The sequence below is a fragment of the Myotis lucifugus genome, unplaced genomic scaffold (assembly GCF_000147115.1).
Source record: "Myotis lucifugus unplaced genomic scaffold, Myoluc2.0 scaffold_31, whole genome shotgun sequence".
NCBI classification, from domain to species: Eukaryota; Metazoa; Chordata; class Mammalia; order Chiroptera; family Vespertilionidae; genus Myotis; species Myotis lucifugus.
Genome location: NW_005871079.1, coordinates 2,666,060 through 2,687,781, shown reverse-complemented (window position 1 = coordinate 2,687,781; position 21,722 = coordinate 2,666,060). Strand labels below are relative to the sequence as shown.

At 37.0% G+C, this 21,722-nt stretch overlaps 1 protein-coding gene across 1 annotated transcript in view; it reads left to right on the top strand.

Annotated features, from left to right (window-relative positions):
• The first annotated feature begins 15,498 nt into the window (after nt 1–15,498).
• Nucleotides 15,499–21,722, top strand: part of ALDH1A1 (aldehyde dehydrogenase 1 family member A1) — a 47,429-nt gene continuing 41,205 nt past the window's right edge. The window contains exon 1 of the mRNA XM_006086809.3: nt 15,499–15,879. Within this exon, the coding sequence (XP_006086871.1) occupies nt 15,814–15,879 (66 nt within the window). The 5' untranslated portion in view covers nt 15,499–15,813. The remainder of the gene's footprint in view (nt 15,880–21,722) is intronic.

Here is a 21,722-nt window from a genome sequence, read left to right as displayed (position 1 = left end):
CAGCATAAAATTTCCAGATGTACTTAGAAGCCTGACAACAAAAGTAAAGAAAGCAGATCAAGACAGGATATAAAAACTGTCAGGATGGATGGGATTAAATTTCAGGAGGGTGCAAGTAAAAGTGTAGTGGAAATAATTAGCCATGGTATCTGTGTTAGTACAATGATGAAGACATAGGCCAGCAAACTACAACCTGTGTACCAAATCCCACCCACTACCCATTTTTGTAAATAAAGTTTTATTGAAACACAGTCACATCCATTCATTTATGTATAGTTTATGGTTGCTTTTGCTCTACAACAGTGAAGATGAGTAGTTGTGACAGAGACCATATGGCTGCTAAGCCTAAAATATTTATACTCTCACCCTTACAGAAAGTTTGATGACCTTTGAATCAAGACATTTGGAAAAGTTAAAAAAAATTAGAGTGCTTGGTAAAATTTTAAAATATATATTTCATGGAATAATTAAAATATTCGTGATCACTCTCATGAAGAGAAGTTACAAAATTTATGGATATTAAGTTGGAGCTAAACTAAAAGATAACAAGGTCCAGAGCATGTCCATGCCAGCAGGCTGCCAAACTGACACGTTGTGACTAAATATAGCAGATTCTGATAGCTAGTAAGCAGAGTGGAAAATCTGGAACAGGAGACCAAATAGTTCATGTGAAATGACAAATTCCTATGCCATATCAATATAGCTATCATTAATCCAATTTACTAGTAAAAGAACAAAAAATAAATGGTGAGAGGTTGAGTTTTGCTACTAGAGTCTCTGGGTATGCTTTTATGATTCCTACAGTTATGACAATAATCTACAACAGTATCCATTCACAGGCCTGGTATATTTGTCAGGGTAAGACTTAACTACTGTAACTGATTTCCAGTAATCAGTGGCCTAAAGATCAAAGCAGTCCATGTCTCTCTCCCATAAAGGTCTCTATGAGTTCACCTTAGGTTTTCAGGGAGGCCTTCTCCTTGAGGTCCTTCTGAGACCAGATTCCTTCTAAGTCATTACCATGACATCCCTTAGGCACTGTCACTGTTTGTATGGACAGAACTGAATTTCCACCTCATCTAGCTTATGCTGGTGGGAAAGGGAAAGAGAACATGGAGGAGGTATCCTTGATGTCTGAATTCCTGGACCAAGACGTGGCACAAATAACTTCCGGAATTGTTTGTGTCAGCCTCAATTCTATTATCATGGAAGATAAGGATAATGGATTTTAGTAGACATGTAGCAGTCTGTCTATCACAAAGAGTAATAGTTTTCTATCTAGCAGAAAAAATGCCAGCCCAATCCTTGCTAAACAGAGATGTAAAGGATGATTCCAAATGTGGAAATGAGAGGATAACTAAAATGATCATTTGCTTGAAAGAAAGGTTCATACATATTTTACATACTTTGCAGGGTTTCCTACCTTTAAAATGAATTATGAGAACTATACAGATATCATCTCTCCCTTTTGCTAGAGGATAAGTAGAGGAAATGTAATGTTTTTCCAGTCACTGAAGTCTCTGTATATTTAGTTATTTGGATTATGAAAACAAAGTTGGCAGAATGACAATGTGGACACAGAAAAAAAAAATTCAACCTAAGATAACAAAAACGGCAGTGCAAATCTACCACAAACTAAGAATACTGGCCATGTGACATGGAAGGTGTTCTTGCCTCTCAAGGAAAATAAAGTTTCATGGGAAGTACCCTTGTATACTAACCAAAGAGCAACATCAAGCCTCTTGTTTTATTAATTAGGTTGACCACAGTTTCATGAATGAAAACTATGGTGCTAAAGACTTTCTAAATTCTTTGGACCAGGTGTGCTGGCTTGGAATCCCAGTCCTTAGCTATAATATGAATATTTTATCTGTGCCAACCCACGTTGAACCATCACTCAGAAAATCTGGAAGCAATAAATGATTTATAATTTTATAAAACTTATAATAGAATCATCCATAATTATATTCGTGAAAGGTATACCTTCTAATTGCAGTTGGTTCAAAGCTGAGTAGGAAAAAAAAGGCTTTTTTTCAATTAGAAGTTGCTGGAGGATAAACAAGGTTATATATGGAATCCGGATTAAGAGAGATATCAAGATAAAATTAAACCTTTCTGTTGCGAGTGGCAAGTCAAAGGAGGTAGAGACTAAATTGATTGGAAATAGTGGTTTAGGAAGACAGTAGGACTTTAAGGATATTATTAACCTCACCAAACGTCAGTTTTCTCAACTTACAATGGTAAAAATAGGCTTTCAATTTAGATTTATAATGCACTTAGAGTAGAATAAGGTTCATTATACTTATAAATAACTGTCAGTGGTTTTCGTTAATGTAATTTTTGAAAGTTTGATTTTGAATAATGAACAGGATTCCAATAGAGGAAAAGGCTGGAGTGTAGACTTCCAGGCAGGTGGAATGGTATCACCAGTGACTGGCTATCCAATGGTATGAATCCAGAATGCCACAGGATTCAGTGTGGACTTACTAAGTGAAATGCCTCTCCTAAGCCAGATGCCTCCCAGGGGCTCTGAAGTACCAAGATTTTTCATCCTTGATCTTATATTTACAAAGAATAATTTTATTTATCCTATTTTATATATTTCCTATTTTATACTTTTGAGAGCGAACTCTACCAGTCTCTGTTATACTTTTGCACTGGGGTGAAAGGATTTGTCTATGCACATATCAATGACAACCCATATAGGCAGGCATATAAAAACATTTCTATAGTATCAGTCCTCACTCAAATGATAGTTGAAATAAAAAATAGATGCATATAATGTTAATTTCCATTAGAGTGCTATACTTGGGTTAAGTGGTGAAGAATGAATAATTAAATTCTAAGGAACAGAGTGGAATCTCTGTACGTGGTATTGCTTAAAAACCAAAGAAACTATTTTTTGCATTAGTTGTGTGCTTTTATTTTGCAGTTTGAGGATTAAATTGAAAACCTAACTTCATATTTAGAAAAAAAAAATGTCCTCATGGAAAATCAACTAGTTAATGGTTCTCAACCTTCCTAATGCCGAGACCCTTTAATACAGTTCCTCATGTTGTGGTGACCCCAACCATAAAATTATTTTCATTGCTACTTCATAACTGTAATTTTACTACTGTTATGAATTATAATGTAAATATCTGATATGCAGGATGTATTTTCATTGTTACAAATTGAACATAATTAAAGCATAGTGATTAATCACAAAACAATATGTAATTATATATGTGTTTTCCAATGGTCTTAGGTGACCCCTGTGAAGGGTCGTTCGACCCCCAAAGGGGGCGCGACCCACAGGTTTAGAACCGCTGGTTTAGAGGGAGGTTTTGAAATCTGGGTCCAGGGCTAACCATGATACTACTTACTGCCTGAGGGAAACTATTTCCTATGTTCACACACCATTTGTTTTTAAATGTTTAAACTCCACATTCTAAATCGCTGTTCCTTCTTGCTTTAAAACTATAGCAGACTGACTTCAAAGAGAAAGGAATTCCTGATTCTCAAGATGTTGTACAAACCCTTTCCAAAACTAATCAGGGTGACTTACAAAAGGTTTTGGATTAAAACCTACCTCTGTTCTATTCTTTGAAAGATGGGAAGTGTGAGAGAAATTGCCCTTTATCTTTCAGAAAATAATCAGAAACAACAGGAAAAATATATAAAAGTTACCCTCTTACAATATTCTTGAAGTGTTATCCAATACATGCTAATTATTATTTATGTTGTCACAATATCTAAGAAATGAGACTGAAACAATAGACTGAAATGAGACTGTAGCAAAATATTTTAAATGGCATGAAACTCACATTTCCCCTGGGTAACCATTCTTGGATCAGTTAGAAAGCAATAAAAACTACGTTTCTCAGGCTTTTCGTATCTATGGTGTTGCAAAGCCTACAGCCCTTATCAAAGAATTATTCATTATTTTGGGTAGTACTTGGGTTATCACATGTGGACAAGGAGGGATTCTATCTACTTCCCTTTATATTTTTGAGTAATTTATTGAGGTGAGATTTGCATAGCATAAAATTTACTATAAAGTGAACAGGTCAGTGGCATTTAGTCCATTCATAATATGGGGCAGCCATCACCCTATCTAATTTCGACACATTTCCATCATTCCAAAGTAAAACTCCTTACCCATTAGTCAGTTTCTTTCCATTGCTGCTCTCCCCAGGCACTGGCATCCAACCACCAATCTGCTTTATGCATCATCTGCTTCCCCTTGCTTGATCCATTCCTTTTAGTAAGGGTTCTTACCTGGGCTTTTGCTCTCCATAGACATCTGAGAGCACCTCACGGCAGCTATTTTCAACAGAAGAAAGCTGATACTAGGGCCAAGGCCACAGTCTCCTTTTTGGTGATCACTAAGCTGCCAGTGGCAACCCTTTTGGCCATTGCTGTGGGCCCTATATCTCTGCTGCCATGGCTAATAGGGTGGAGTCCAAAAATGCCATTGATAATGTATTTTCTGTGTACACTAATGCCACTAACCCACTTTGGGGAGAATATATCTCTCTTCCCCTTTACATTTATCTATATCATGTGAGTAGCAGAGATAAATCGAGTACTCCTAGAATATCTACATGCCTATGGAAGAATGACTTTTCATTAATTAATGACTTTTACATTAATCAATTTCAGCCTACTGCCTCTATCAGTATAATGAGACACAGTACCATGTCTGGGAGAGGGAGTAATGAATCGGGAGCAAATCTCAATAGTAAAGGCAGATTTAAACCTCATCACTGACAACCAAAGCAGTATTATATACCCAAGTTAACTTGTCCGTTATATCTTTACTTAGAGCAGTGATGGCGAACCTTTTGAGCTCGGCGTGTCAGCATTTTGAAAAACCCTAACTTAACTCTGGTGCCATGTCACATATAGAACTTTTTTGATATTTGCAACCATAGTAAAACAGAAATTTATATTTTGATATTTATTTTATATATTTAAATGCCATTTAACAAAGAAAAATCAACCAAAAAAATGAGTTTGCATGTCATCTCTGACATGCATGTCATAGGTTCACCATCACTGACTTAGAGCATTATTTCCAGGTATATCTTAGTCCCTCCTTTAAAAATACTCCTGAGGGGCCAAATATGATCAGTCCTCCAGACACATCTGAAAATATCTATATACTATTGGATTTTAGCTTAAATTTAGGCTCAACCGGGGATTCTACATTCAAGTACAAAACTCAATATTTGAGCAATAACAAATTGATATGATTTTGTAACCTTAACATAAATTGACCAAGATTTTCTCTAAAAGGGAAAAGCTGAAATAGCTTCAAAGCAAAAAAAACATTTCTACACACATACACCTCTATGCATATAAGTAATAATTAATTTCAAAATTACTATAAAAGGGTAAAAATATTTTCTGATATAGATTGCCATTTATAAGAAAAACTTCTCAAAAGTATGTGCAAACTAAAAATGAACAAACCATAAATATCTAGCAGTCTTATGAACCATCTAGATTTTGAAAAAACGTGACTGTGCTTTTTTGTTGGAAAAATACTTCCATTTCACTCATGATAGCAGGCTAGATCATGTGGAAATCCTCCTTCTAAAAACACAACTGAAAATACAAGATACAAGTATAATAAGTAGTTATCAAATGCATACTTGGCCCAGTAAGAAAGCAAGAGAAATCTCCAGAAGTCAAAAGAACAAAGAATAAACTAAAAAGTGAGAGGTAAACAAACTATCTCTGCCCTTGAGAATTTGCAGCCTTGATAGCCAAAGCTTTTAATAACCAAAGAAGGAGAGCAGTCAAGGTTGCATGTAGGAGTAGGAACTGAGATTCCCACGTTTGGAATGGCTTACACTCACTGAAGAATGTAATAGAAAAAATTGCCTTCTGAATCACTGGATGGAGAGGCAACAGCATGGTCATAGCTCCTTAGTTTAGGCTGTATCAAAAAAAAATTTTTTTCTTTCTTGAGATTTCATAAACACAGGCTTATACTCTCTGTCTGGGTTCCATCACTGAGACTTGAAACTGTAGTCCTTCTCAAATGCTAATGAAAAGAAAATCAGAAAGATAACAATAAAATGTTCCTTCTTCTCCTTTCAGTAGAGGAGCAGATATCATTTCCTCTCTTAAATTAAGTTCTGATAAAGTAGTGAATTGAGAACATTCACAAAAACATCTCAATATGATTTTCCTTTCCAATATGAAGATTTTTATAAAAAATAAATAATTCTGCTCTGTTTCATAACACATTCTTAGAAGTATTGTTGATACAAATGAGTCTTTTAAGACATTCTAATTTTTCAGATTGTGGCTGTCTATTGTGAAATGCAGCCTCAATGAACTTCTATGTGTTTTGACCAAGTAATACTATTTGGGTTGACAAAACACTTTGAGGTTTTATAGTCCAGGAAAATGTTAAGCTTTCTCTTTGTTATTTATACATAAAGATATAATATCTGTGATTCTGTTGGATTATTTAGTTGAATAATGATTTGAGACTATTAATCTTATTTAAAAATCAGCACTAAATATCAAAAGACAATTTTTAAAAGAAAGCTCTAAAAAGAAAAGTCATTGAAATAAAAAACTCAATGAATGTTTAAACAGCAGATTTAAAGTAGCTGAATTGAGAATAAGTAGAGTACAAATTTGAAGAAATCCTCTAGGATGCAACACAAGAGAAGTCAAGATGTGGGAATTATAAAACAGAAGTTCAAGAATTCAGAAGTTAGAATGAGAAGATATTCCATGTCTACTAGAAATAAAGGCCGAGAAACATCCAAAACTAATGAGGTCATATCAATGTGAGAAACATCATTGATCAGTTACCTCCTATACATGCCCCAACTGGGGATTAAAAAATACACAAAACCGTGCAGAGAAGGGAAGGGTAGTCTTGAGGAAAGCCTCTTTTATCCCAGAATACCGTGGTCCAGAGTGGTTCTGGAGGACCGGGAGATCCCAGGAGCCTAGCAATAGCAAATGCGCTTGCTCTTTGGAAGAACATAACATTATCATAGGTCTCCAGTATTTTCTACAAACAATTTTTAAAATCCGTGGACACAGTCAAAGGAGGAATTAGTAAATTAGGATAGAAGAAACTTTTCATAATGAAACCTAGACTGACAAAATCATGAAAAATAGAGAAAAAGGAGCAATGGGAGGAAGGAACACAAGTACACATGTAGGTTATTTTCAAAGTATTTCATTTTGCATAGTGGTTTACTAGTGCTTACTACATTATTATACATAACTAATTACAGAAAATGCCTTCCCCAAAAAAGATGCATCTGAAATTCTAAAGGAATAACATCAAGGTCACAGCAAAAAAACAAACACAGAAAAACAAAAACAACTAGAAGGCACCTGGCTGGAATTTTGAGATGATTTAATGAAGGGACTTTTTACAGAAGTGTTGGCAAGCCACAAAGGGTACTGAATAACCCAGAGCTTGCCTAGGTGAGGAGCAGTTACCACTCCCGAAAGCCTGAAGGGTCCAGGGAGTACCTGAGTTGTAGGAGCCAATACTGCAGTGAGAAACATTCAACAGGGCCTGCAGTCATCGAGCAAAGATGCAGTTGCCAAAACCCTGCCAGAATGCTATTTAGACATGAAAGAAGCCAGGGAGGAAGTATGCTGGCCTTTCTCTCTCTTACACTTCAATCTCCTATCAGCACCTTTCTTATTGGTTGAACCAAACCAGAAGCCTGAGAGCAAGAGAGCCCAGGTCATGAAGCAAAGAAATGAAATGGATCTGGGGTGGTGAGCCGAATATGCAGTAATATTAACATGCACACAAACATGTAAGTAAACATCTACCAACAGTGACAATTCAGGGAATGTAAATGGAGTTTAAAGTGCTAAGGTATTTGGATCAGCTGAGAAAAAGCATAAAAGTACTAATTTTAGACTTCATTAAGTGAAAAAAACAAAAAACCCATATAATTTCTAGAATAACCATTTAAAAAAAGTAAAGACACCATATAATTCCCAAGCTGATAGAGAAAATAAAGAATTCATTTTTAAAATAATTAAAATTAATTTACACAACATACAAAGTTAAAATTTAGTTTAATTTTAGAATCTTATTTAATCTAAAATTAATTTTAAAAGGCAAGAAAAGAAAAAAATGAACCAGTATAACAAATGAAGTATTTAATATGATGGTAGAATTTTTATACATAAATTGACCAATACATTATATGACATGTCAATAAAGTAAATAATCCACTTAAAAGACAAAATTTGTTAGACTGAATAAATAAATAAAATCCAACTATGAGCCATTTAAAGACACATATGAAATACATACAGAGATTGAAAATAAGAAAATGGAAGAAGATATATTATGCGAATCCAACCCAAAGAAGCTACTGGAGGTATAATTTATTAGACGAAAGACACTTTAAGGCAACAAACATATAAAAACAGGGACAATTTATAACAATAAAAACCCAATTCACTAGGAAAATTTAGCAAAGCTAAATTTTTAAGCACATAAAAATATAGCCACATTAATGCAGACTACAACTATTTGGGAGTTGTTTATTGACCACCAATAGAGAAATTTAAATATACATATCAAAATAACTCATGAGTCAGGGAAAAATATCACAATGAAAATTAGAAAGTATTTTGAATTGAATATAAGTGAAATACTGTATCCAAACTTGTAGATGATGCTAAAGACTAGCTTGGAGGGAAAGAGCTTTAAATGAAAGAAGAAAGATCGAAAATCAAATGATCTACGTATCAAGAAGTTAGTAAAAGGGCAGAAGAACAAACTTAAAACAGAATGAAGAAAACACTAAGATTCTTAAAATACAAACTGAGGGACTAGGTTGTTAATTAAGTGAAAACCAGCTGAACTAAATAACAAAAATAGGTTGGGTCTGTGATGTAGTGCAGTAGTCCTGAGGATTTGCAGATCTAATATCTTTCCAAATGGTGTGGACATACCTCCAACTTGGAGCACCTCTACTACTCAGAATTGGTTGGTTATACCATGAGGAAATGGAGAGAGAATAACCTGAGTAGTTTTTTTAAAAAAATATATTTTATTGATTTTTTACAGAGAGGAAGGGAGAGGGATAGAGAGTCAGAAACATCGATCAGCCGCCTCCTGCACACTTCCCACTGGGTATGTGCCCGCAATCAAGGTACATGCCCTTGACTGGAATCGAACCTGGGACCCTTGAGTCCGCAGGCCAACGCTCTATCCACTGAGCCAAACTGGTCAGGGCCTGAGTAGTTTTAAATGCATATCAATACCTGGGCTCAAACGACTCTTTATTGAATCAAAATCTGTTTTGTTTTTAACTCCCTATGTGATTTCAATAGGCACGCAAGGCTAAAACCATTCTTCAGACCTTCTCATATTTAATAAGTAAAAATCTGGAATTTTATGTAAATATTTCTAATTTTTATAACACTGCATGGTGAACATGAAATAAGTATGTGTTTGCAAATACAAGTTTGCAAGCCCAGCTACATGACTAAGTGTGCCATTTAGCTTAGGTACACAAGCAGCTGAAATGTAAAGCCAGGGCCAGGAAGATAAATTTGGATTGTGGTTACAGGTCCGGGTATGTACGTGTAACTTTAAAACAGGGGTCCTCAAACTACGGCCAGCGGGCCACATGCAAATACAAATATTGTATTTGTTCCCGTTTTGTTTTTTTACTTCAAAATAAGATATGTGCAGTGTGCATAGGAATTTGTTCATAGTTTTTTTTTTAACTATAGTCTGGCCCTCCAACGGTCTGAGGGACAGTGAACTGGCCCCGCTTAAAAAGTTTGAGGACCCCTGCTTTAAAATATGGGAGCAAATCCAAGCAAGCAAATGCAAACCAAGGGTGATATTGTCCAAATAAAATAATTATTTTAAAAATGAATAGCTTTTACAAATGTCATTACCTTTTGCAGTTAACTTTTGCAACTGAATAAATATCCATTTAGATAGCAACTGAAACTGGAAGATTTTCAAGATGTCAAGTATCTGAGGAGTTTTATCCCAAGGTTCTGGTCAAAGTCTTTCCTTGACCTGAACATGGTTGTTTAGATATTAACAATAAACTTGAAGAACATGCAGAATGAATGATGTGTGGTCAGGGTCAGCATGTATTTTTTGATGTCTCTGAACTTGTGGTTTGTTGATTAGTGTATTCGGTACTTATGGCTCTTGTAGCAAATTACCACAAACGTAATGGTTTAAAAGCACATATTGATTTCCTTAGATTTTTTAAAATTATTTTTTCAATGACACTTTACATTCAATATTATTTTGTATTATTTTCAGGTGTGCAGCATAGTGGCTAGGCAATCATATACTTTACAGAGTGTTCCCCTACCAGGCACCATACATAGTTATCTCATATTATTGACTACATGTTGTGTGCTGTACTTTTCATCCCCATGACTGTTTTGTAACTACCAATCTGTACAGAGGTGTGAAGTCAGTTTCACTGGCTAGTATCAAAGGGGTAGGCAGGGCCTGCTCTCTGCAGAGAGTCTAGAAGATAATCCATGTCCTTGTATTTCCCAGCTTCTAGAGCTGCATTTTTTGTATCCCCTGGCTCCTGGCCTTGTCCTCCATGGTCAAAACTAGGGCCTTCAGGGGTCATATTTTCTTCTACTTCTGTAGTTAAATCTCCTTTGCTTTCCTCTAATGAGGATGCTTATGACTGCATTCAGGGACCACCCTGGTAATCTAGGGTAATCTCTCACCGCAAACTCCTTAATTTAATCACAGCTGCTAACTTTCCTTTGCTATATTAGGTAACGTTCATAGGTTCCAGGGATCTTTGGGGGCCATTATTCAGCCTGAGGAAATTATATAAAATACTAGAGGCCCGGTGCATGGATTCGTGCACTGGTGGGGTCCCTCGGCCTGGCCTGTGGGGATCCGGCCAAAACCAGCTCTCCGACATCCCCTGAGGGGTCCTGGATTGTGAGAGGGCAGTTCTCAGATGACACACCCCGGAATCGGGCCCCCTCCTCTCTGGTTCCAGGTGCATTACCCAAGAACCGCAGCTGCCAAGTCATTACAGCTTGGCAGCTCCTGCGTTGAGCTTCTTTCCCCCAGTGGTCAGTGCATGTCATAGCTACTGGTCGGCCGGTCAAATAGTCAGCTGTTCAACAGTCGCTTAGGCATATCTATAGAGAGGGGACAGAAGCATTTTGATCATGGATAAATTCAGAGTGCCAAAAATGACACTGAAGTCAAAATTCAGCTATTTCACTTTCCAAATGCTAAAGCTGAGGTCAAAGCCAAATTGCAGATTTTGGAACACAATTTATTAGGATGCCTCCACACAGTTTTATAAGCTGCTTTTTTAAGAAAAATTAACTCACAATATATCACAAAACTTACCAGGTCCAGGTCCTTCCTTAAGTATTTGTTCACTTGTTTTTTTTTTCTAAATCAATCATTTGGTATTTTTCTATTTTGTAAATAACATATTAAAGATAATTTACACATATTTTATTGTTTTTTTTTAATTAATTTCTAGAAGTAGAATACCTGGATTAAGGATTTGAACATTTTTTTATATTTTGATATAATTTGCCAAGTGCTATTAAGCTCTGACCAACACTGTAGGATAAGGGCCATTTCTCTACAATTAAATATGTACTGTGGTTGGGATGAAAAAGTGCCCCTTTACTCATAAAAATGCTAACTCATTGCGGCTTATTTTGCACTTACTATTTATGTTTACTGGGTTGGGGAGTACTCTCTGTGAAACTTCCTTTACCTTCACCCATGACTTAACTCATTTACCAGATTAACTTGTATCTCTGAATTTTCTTTGTAAAAATATCCTGACTGTATGACTTGCTTGTCAAGTCCAAAATCAGGGAAAAGGAATGTGTGGCATTCAAAGTTAGGATATAGATCATTTAGGGTGAGGAAGAAGGGGATAGTGATGGGGAGGATACACGAAATGGGTTTGGGGTGCTGATATTTTTCTATTCTTTGACCAGAGTGATGGTTATTTTCTTTTGTTCATTTTATAACTATTTATTGAGATGTAAATAGTATTCCAAATATGGTATATCTGACTTTTAAAAGTTTTTTTAAAATAAAAAAATAGTAAACAGCAAACAACAACCAAAAATTAGTTCTACTAATAGTTATGTCTATGGTTCAGCTTAGGGCAGTTTCCTCTGCTTACCAACAGTCAAATATCTTTGCTCCAAACCTTGGTCATTACATAAACCTAGTACTTCAATGACATGGTTTAATTAAATGTTATTTAAATTGTAGATTCATTTGGAGAAACGGAGAGTTATTTCTATAAAAACAACTGAGTACTATGCAAACACTCAATCTCATCAAGTTGCTATGTAATGTGTGCATACAATTGTTAAAAAATATGGGAAATATCATAAAGATTTCAAAGTAGTCTACATTCAGACTACCTCAAAGATTCCTTTAGTGTCTTCAATTTCTCTCTCCACTTTGAGGAAAGAAACACACTGTGAACACTATTTATGCAAGGTTATCTCCACCTCCTGCAGCAGACCCAGTTCCAAGAAATGGCTTTGGTCCATAAAGTTTAGCAAAATGTATTTAAACTAAAATTACTTACCTTATAGAGGCTTTACTCTTTCTTTTAGTGACTAATTAGTGTCCTGATTGTACCAAATAAGAGGGGCATTTGCCATATCTAAATAATGAATACAAAGAGAAAACAATGATAGGATATGTGAAAAGCAGAAGAATCAGAGGTGAGGAAATATTGCTAATTGGATAAGAATGGCAGATGAACAGAAATTAGCCCACAGTCACATGTTCACATAGTCAGACGCTGCCTTTCTCCTTCGTTTGTAACACCAGCTGCCGACCAAGCATATAATCTCTCACCACACACAAGGCCCACATTTTCCAAATTATTAAAACCCAAATAGGCATATGAACAATGTGGTGTCTGATAAAAACTCCAGTGATTAGAAGCAAAGAGTTAACCAACCGGCAGACTCACACAGCCAGGCTTAGGGCAACATTGAAGGCTCAGTGATATCCAGGAGGGGGGGTATCACTGAGCAAAAGAAGTTTAGCTCCAACAAATTGACCCTGAATTTTGAAAATGGAACATGTGAAACGAAGCTATTTTTATTTCACCATCCAATTATGTTCGTTAACAAATCTGAGTGGTTTTTATTGCAGTTACTCATATGGGTGGGAGCAGGTTAGGCTCCATTATCCTTTCAGCGACTCGGATATGAGTGGAGTTCTGGAGAGATTCATTGTAAAATGAGACAGTAGTTTCAGCAAGGCTTGGAGCCATGGTCTATGCACATCTTTGTATAATGACAGTTTTCACAAAGAGCTGGAAGAAATCATATTCAAGAAAAGAATAAACTATGCTTCTACTTCCTAAGAAGGAAAGGAAGAGAAAACATCCTTTGTCGGTTACCCCCAAGTAGAGTTCCAGCTCATCCTCCCCTGCATGATATTTTGTAATCAAAATACACAACCCTAGGTCTGGTCTTGAGGTGTGCCTCGTTGGCCCCTGTGCTCTCACCAAAGCCATTTTCCTTCTGTAACAGAGGGAAGCGGTCTGATAAAGACTTGTATCCATGCAACCATTCCCAGGAATATAATATTCTTTCAAGACGAGTTCTAGGGGCAGGGCAAAGCTTACCTCAAAATTAGAGATCTCAGGCCCTGTGGTTTCTGGGCAGGAAAGATCTGCCCTTCAAGTAAGATTAAGGTTAAAGAGTTCCTGATACTCTAATCACAATGCATTCCCCACAGAAAGATACTTGGTAAATATTTGTTGAAATTAAATGGGCAGGTGTTGTAACCTGTTCCCAAAGCTGCACCTTTTACCTGCCTTCAGTAGTGTCTGGTATAAAAGGACCTGTTCTTATGTAATTCTTCAATAAAATATGATCAAGGATGAGCATATGAGTAGTGAGATGACATGCCAAGTGTGTTATAAAGCTTTGAGCTTTCACTGCCTGGACATCAAATAAACCAGTGTTTGAATCCACAAACAACTGTTAGACTGAGAGCAGAAGAAAGCAGCAAAACACAGCTGTCTGGGCATGGCCGGAGCACCAATCCGCAAGTTATGTAACAGCTGTTGTGTAATTGTGCATTTAACTCAAAACACATTTTTAAAAGAGAAAACAATTCAATTTTCCAAAAAGGAAGGAAGAAAGAAATTGAGAGCAAGAGAGGGAGAAAGAGAGAGAAAAAATGTTGAAATGACACAGAAGGTTCTATCTGGTCTTCAAGCATGAGGCACAGGAGACAAGGACCCTGGGGACAGTTGCCTTCGGATCTAGGGGGCTGGACCATGCAGCAGGTCCGGCCTGCCTCCCTTTTTTGTAAATAAAATCGTATTGAAAAACATCTACAGCCATTAATGTATCTATTGCCTAGAGTCTCTTTCATGCAGACTCTAAGTAAGTTACAACAGAAACTATCTCGCCTAGAAAGCTAAATATATTATCTGTCTCTTCCCAGAAAAAGTTTGCTGGCTTCTGTCTTAAATGAATAAAGGGCCAAGTTTAAGTGCCTGTGAGGGTGACTTTTCCCTTTGAGAACCAAAACAGCCAATTCTCTGGGAAATGAAATTCTTGTCTTGTACTTACTACGTCTGTGATCATAAGCAAACAAGTTACCCTCTGTCTGTAAAATGGAAAACCAAGTAAGGATGGAAAGAGCAAGCAAGGCTGCAGCACCTGGTTGGGAGTAACTAGTCAATGAGCTTATGTTTCCCTACCAAAATCCCATATTTGGGGGAGCTGGCAATTTTCACTGGAGAAAACAAAACAAAACAAAAAAACACCCCTGAATTCTTAGTAATCAGAATTGAGAGCATCCAAAGTTTTCTGTCTCTTCCTACTGTAAACAATTAAGTATTGTACTTAAAACGGGGGTAGTACAGTTAAAAAATGTGTCCCTTTTTTTAATGTTTCCAGTTTGAACTATTCATTTTAAGAACCTGAGTTACTTGAAAGTCCTGTTTATGTTTACTCCTTGTACAATTGCCTGGATCAATGATTGGTAAATACAGTCAACTTCCAGAATCAGAGGTTACTTTCATTTTAAGTGAGTTTTTATAGACCCTATGGCTGCTGTGGTGACCTTGTATGACAGCACACTCTGAGTTCCCTAAAAATCCTGCGGATTTTTCTGTTCCCATATGTAAAATGAAGATAATTTAGAGCTTCTGAAATGACAGTAGGTCTACTTCCCCAGCAGTCAAAATACACTTGATTGGTATAATTTTTTTAAGCTGACTTGGGATAGGGTCTACATAGAGGGCCTCTCTTCCCCAATCAGCACCCTTTCTCCCTGACAACATTGACCTGAAAACACCTGGCCAGGGTCCTCTCCTCACCAGCTTGTGCTGAGAGCAAGTGCCGGTTTAGACTCTCAATCCTCAAATCCTCTGATTCCAAGTCTGTCAGAGAACGGAAAGTTTCACAGGAGCATAAAAAGCACGAGAAGCCAAAAAAATAATAACTGGCCTTCGTGGCCAGAACAGCTGCGCTGAGAACCCTTCCCACAGGTTTGGGCTTTGTAAATTAATTCATCTGCAAATAGTGCCCGTCTCCAGATGCGGCTGCAGGGCTGGAGCGCTGGTTTCTTAAGGATTTAACTTTAAAAAGTCAAGGGCTTCCTGCACTAGGTGTTACAAATAAGTAGTGTCATTTTCTTTTTGCTCCGGGTTTGTTCATCCAATCATATCCCAGTATGCAAATAAACCTTAGCCTGTGCAGATAAAAAGGAACAAATAAAGCCAAGTGCTCTATCAGAACTAAATCGCTGAGCCTGTCACCTGTATTTCAGGAGCTGAACCAGAAATGTCGTCCTCAGGCATGCCAGACTTACCTGTCCCACTCACCAATTTGAAGTTTCAATATACGAAGGTCAGTACAATTTATGTTTGCTGCTTTGCCTCGGGTTTCTAGAAACCACATTTGTTTAAAGCATAAAAGGTCAATTTAAGTAACTTGTGTAAAGAGGCCCTTGGCAAATACAAAAATGAGAGGCTTGCAAAATGCAGTTCTGAGTTCAGTGTCTTGATCAAATATTGAATTCCAAATCACATCGGGCCACTTTTCATATATGTATTTCTTAAAAGTATTTTTAAGGAAAGGCATTCTCTTCTGCATGAAAGGTTCTTGTGTTGGGATACAGTGGACTTTACTAAGCAGTTCTGTTAACTTCAGACTAGCCCAGCATGTCTAAGAGAACATATAGTTGCTAGAGAAACTGAAAGGAGACAAACAGTGGGCAATGATTTATAAAAACAAAACAAAAAGGAGAAACGGCCTGCTGAAGTAACATGATCTGTCTATATGGTTAATGAGTGTCAAAATCGAAGGACCTTAAATCTGAGTACTGAATAAATTTAATAAAAGCTCCTCTTGCAAAAACTTCAAATGGTCTTGCATTATTCAGCATATTTGGGGAAAGAAGGCATTCTTATTTATTTCTTCAGCAAAGTTTGTTGCCATCGGAGCAGATGTGTACTTGTTAGCTGATAGATACAGAGAGAAACAAGGGCAGGAGTCTGATCCAAACTTAAAAATCCACAGCTAGGGAGAATAAGGAAATGGATGTTGTTTGAGTCAGTCAAGAAACTTAGCCTGTTTCACAGTTAGATGCCAGCTCTCCTGTCAGAGCCTAGAACTCCCAAACAAATAAAAGAAATAGAAAAATAATACCAGTCTAAGCAAAATTATTTAAAGTTAGCTTTATGTTGTGATGGAGAAAGTAAGGGAAGAAAGGAAGTATTTCAACTCAAGCAGAGCCATTTTTGCTTTCTGAATCAGTCAATGAAAAAAAAACAAAACACCCAAGAGCATTATAATTTAATGATAAAGTAAAAGCCTCGCTATTATTTACATGTTTTATTTCCTTACTTGTAACCATGGATGATTTTGTGAATCCTAAGGTCATTTTCATTTGTACATGTACAAAAAATGAGGAAGTGGCTCAGCTGACTGGCTCTTTTCCTCAGGAACATGTCTGCAGAGATCAGATTGTGCCTTTAACACGATTGACCAGCAGCTATAAAGTGTATTAATGCATTATTTCCACAAGGTTTTATTAAAAGGAGAAACATTTTTTTCATTTAATTTTATTCCAAATGGGAGCATGAAAATGTGGTGAGTCTATACCCTCCGACAATTTACACTTGGCAAAAGTATGCCCAAAAGATGACAAGACTTGAGACTTGAGCCTTCCCACATTCCTTACTCCAACTTGGTTCATTCACAAGAAATTTCAATCCAAGGCACACTGAAAAAAAGTGGTTTTCATAAAGATCAGAATCACTGGCAATGTTTTAATGACCCCAATGCTAATGTTACAAAGAGTCTATTTTTATTATGCTGATTAGGGAGATATTTGGTAGTCTGAATGTCTCATTTTTAAAAATTGAGCTTTGCAGAAGTTTGTAGCTTCCTTGTACATCTCAAGGAAGCTTTAATCTAAAATACTCTTTCTACTAAATGAAGCTTTGGTTAGTAGTTATTAATTAAGCATGTAAGAAACAGTATTAGACGAACGAGATGGTCATTAAAATCTAACATACAAACACAGATCTAGTAATTCTTTAACACAGAGCAGTTTTTAAGATGGAAATCTGTTCTCTTCAAAGTCATTGCACAAGAACACCCCTGTAGGGAACATGACTGACCTAAGTGTTCAAAAGAAGGCAAGATTCAACGAGCAGGATTTGCTCTTGCATCTAAAAACTTTTCTGGGTAAAAATACCCAATGCAAGTCAGTGAATTTTGATTGCTCACACATCTTCTCAATAAATCTGTTCTGCTCAGATAGCATTTTATTGTCTGATTTATTGGTTACAGCATTTTCACACTTGGGAGGACACCAGTTATGTATGTAATTAAATCTAAATGGGTGAGCTTTTTCAAATGCCTTTGCATTTTCTTTTTACTGTGCCCCACCGAAGAATTGTATTGGATTTGCACTTGCAAGAGGAGTTGAAAAAATGAAGGTTATTAACTAAGTTTCCTGGTTACAAACCAAGTAAACAAGGATTTTATAGTGTCTGAGAAAGTACCTTCTGTGGCCAGCCCCTAACCTCTGAATTATTTTTCTCTTCCTATGTTAATGCCCTTCTTTATTATCACTAGAAGTATATTGGTCTCTGGGGCAAGGTGGAGGGAATAGGCAAGCAGGGTTCGATAACAAAAAATTATTACAAATATGGTAGAGGTAGAACGACATACTCTCAAGCTTGAGGCTGCTTTTCCCTAAACAAAAGAAGTCATTGTTGCATATCTTTTTTATGACTTATTCTCTAGTACAGTCTGATTAGCTTTTTGATGGGGTGGATAAAACAGAGATCAGAGTTAAGAATAACTTTCTAAAATGATACAAAGGTTTTTTAGAATTTAAAACCTCAATAACATCATTATAAATCCACATAAACTCGGATTCCATCTCTATCCTCATTTATCCCCGTTCCAACTCTAAATGAATCATACGTCTGCCAACTCACCCGTTTTATTGAGCCTTTAAATGAAGACCTTCTTTGAAAGTTATGTGATCACTGGGCAAACTATATTACCTCTCTCTGCCTCGGTTTCTTTGTGTGTAAAATGGGAATAATAAAGGTACCACTTTCCTAAGGTGGATGAAAGCATTAAATGAGTTTAATGCACATACACCACTTGAAATAGTACCTGGCACATGGAAAGTGACTGATTAATATTAGCTACCCTTGTCCTATTTATTTTTTGACTTTTTTTCAGTTCTCTAGAATTTCTTTTTACTCAGCCTTTCCTAGAGCTGTTTCTCATTTTCTTCTAGTCTTTTTGTCACCCTTTCTTGCACAGTCATGCCCCACCTCCCTTAATTCTCACAGCCACTTTCCAAGGCAGTCATTATTTTTTGTTTGCTTTTTATTTGGAAGCAGTTGAACAAATAGCTGTATGGCTGCAAGGATCACATTGGAACAAAGTTCCAAGGATTTATCCAGGATTTTAGGAATCAAAACTAAACGTTGAACGCTAATAGCCTGAGCCCTCACACCAGGTGACTTCTCTAAGATCAGCGTCACTGCTTTGGGGCATGGAGCTGTTGGAATCCTGTCCTGTTCACTTGTTCATCCCCAACTACTGAAGGGGACATGACCATGAGTCTCTCCAGTTGCTGCTCAGCTGTTCCCAGGAGAAAGAAATAAATGTTTTATTTCCCCAAATATGCTAAATAATTGTTCTCAGTCCACCAGGGGGAAGAAATAAATGTTTTCTTTCCCAAAATGTGCTAAATAATAAGTCCATTTGAAGTTTTTGAAACTGGAGCTTTCATCCAAAAGATATGTTTTTAACAGAGAAAAGTTATGAATCATTGAATATTATGAAGCTAGGCTCCATTATCTCCTTATAAATTCTTACAACAAAGAAATTCAGGCACATACATGTTTAAATACCCCTTCCTCTTCACTCATTTCTCCCATTTTCCCTTTCCTTTATTTAACGTCATTGAATGACTGCTTTGTGTGAAGTCTTATGGTACAGGAAGACTAATTCTTGCCTCATGGAGCTTATATTCTTGGAGGGTGTGTGGTGTGGTATGTGGAAGAAAATAAACAAGAGAATAATTTAATCACAAATTATAAATGTTAAAAAGAAGAAAATAAGAAGCTAAGAGAATGTGAGAGGAAGAGCTTCTTTTCTATGAGGTTTTAGAGAAGGTCTGTTAAAGGCAAGAACAGTTAAGGTGAACCTGAGAGATGCAGAGGATAAGGTGGCTCTGGTGGGTGGGGGAAACAAAGATCTAGAGCTAACAGCACAGGCAAAGATCCCATGAAGAAGAGCTTGGTCTGTTCAAAGAACTATCAAAAGGCGAATGTGGTGGAGTAAAGTGAGGAAAGGAGAGAATGGATGAGAGGGGGACAGAGGCTGTGGCCAGATTGCCTGGTGGATTTTATTTAAGGGAAACCACTGGGGAGTGCTTAAAACAGGGCAGGGCTTATGTTTAAGACAAAGCTGATTGTGCGGTGGCCCTGTCCTCATTTGGGAGCTCCTTTTAACTCGCATCTGACTGAAGCAATATTTTTTGTTTGCTTTTTATTTGGAAGCAGTTGAACAAATAGCTGTATGGCTGCAAGGTGTAGTGGCTTAACAAGATAAACTCAGCTTCGATTTCCAGCTCTTCCACTTATTTACGATATGACGTTGGCCAGGCTTCTAATCTCTCTGAGTTTCGGTTGGCCTGTCTGTAAATTGGGAATAATAATGACTGCCTTGGAAAGTGGCTGTGAGAATTAAGGAAGGTAATTTGTAGAAAGCGCCCAGCACTTATTAGCTACTTAGTCTAGGCTCTTTTTAACCCTCTTCTTTCCAAGACGATTCCTAGAATTCTAAAGTTATTCCATTCCCAATATAAGTGGAATGAATACTTGAATTTCTAGGCACAGTTCAAAACGGCTTTCATCTGTTGATGTCATGTGAGGTTCATAATTGAGCACTGGCACGGAGCTAGAGAAGATGTTACTAGTCTCCCATTTTAAAGCTTAGCTACCAGAGCTCAGAGAGCGTAAGTGATTTGCTAAAGGTCATACAGCTCTTAAGTGGCAAAGACAGAATAAGCTGAATTCTGAATCTTCTCATTTAAGATTCAATACGTTCCCACATGATTTTATTTCCCCTGAACACTAAAAGCAGTATTGTATCTCACTGGATTGTCTCTAACAAGTGCCTTCTTTACTCTGATTGTGAGACCTGAAATTTGGATGATAAGGGAGAGGGATGACGTGAGTGGTACACCCCCAAACGGGTGGACCAACAGAGAGAAGTTACTCTAGAGTAGTACTTCTTGTATTTGAATGTGCCAGTGAATCACTTAGGGATCTTGTTGAAATGCAGATTGATTCTGTAGGCCTGAGCTAAGATACATATGAGATTCTGCATTTCTAACAGACTTCCAGGCTTTGCTGTTGCTACTCAAGCAAGGTCTGTTGACCAGCAACAACAGTCTAAAAGTTTTGGGTGAACTTTATAACTTTATCTACAGTGACCACCATTTAGTTCCTTACAGACGTGACTCCCTGTTTCTGACAGAGAGTCACTCACACTCAGGTTAGAATTACTTTCCTTCTCTTTCAAAAAGTGTCTGAGTCCAACAGGAATCAGATTATGGCCCTAAACAGTTTGGCTCAGTGGATAGAGTGTCAGCCTGAGGACTGAAAAGTCCCAGGTTCAATTCCGGTCAAGGGCATGTACCGTGGTTGCGGGCACATCCCCAGTAAGGGGTTTGCAGGAGGCAGCTGATCGATGTTTCTCTCTCATTGTTGTTTCTGACTCTCTGTCCCTCTCCCTTTCTCTCTGTAAAAAAATCAATAAAATAAAAAAAAGAATCAGATTATGGCCACAGCCCAGTGATGGAACTTACCATTAATTTTGCTCCCGGGAGATAAACATTCATGAGTGCAATATGTTAGCTCATCTCTGAGGATGGCAAATTGTTTTTGTTTGTTTTTTCTTTATTCATTATATTTTGTTGTCTGGCACCTACCTGGCTTCAAGAAATCTAATTAACAAAAATACTAAAGTAAGTCATACATACCTTAAGAGAGGGTATTATCCCCATTTCATAAGGACTCTCAGTACTACAGGTGTTCACAAGGTTCTTTTATATTGGACTTTGCCTAATGAATTTGTTGTGAGAAAAACCCTTAAAGAGAATAAGTAGCAATGCATTTGAAGAGCAACCCAAAGTTAAGGAAATGCCC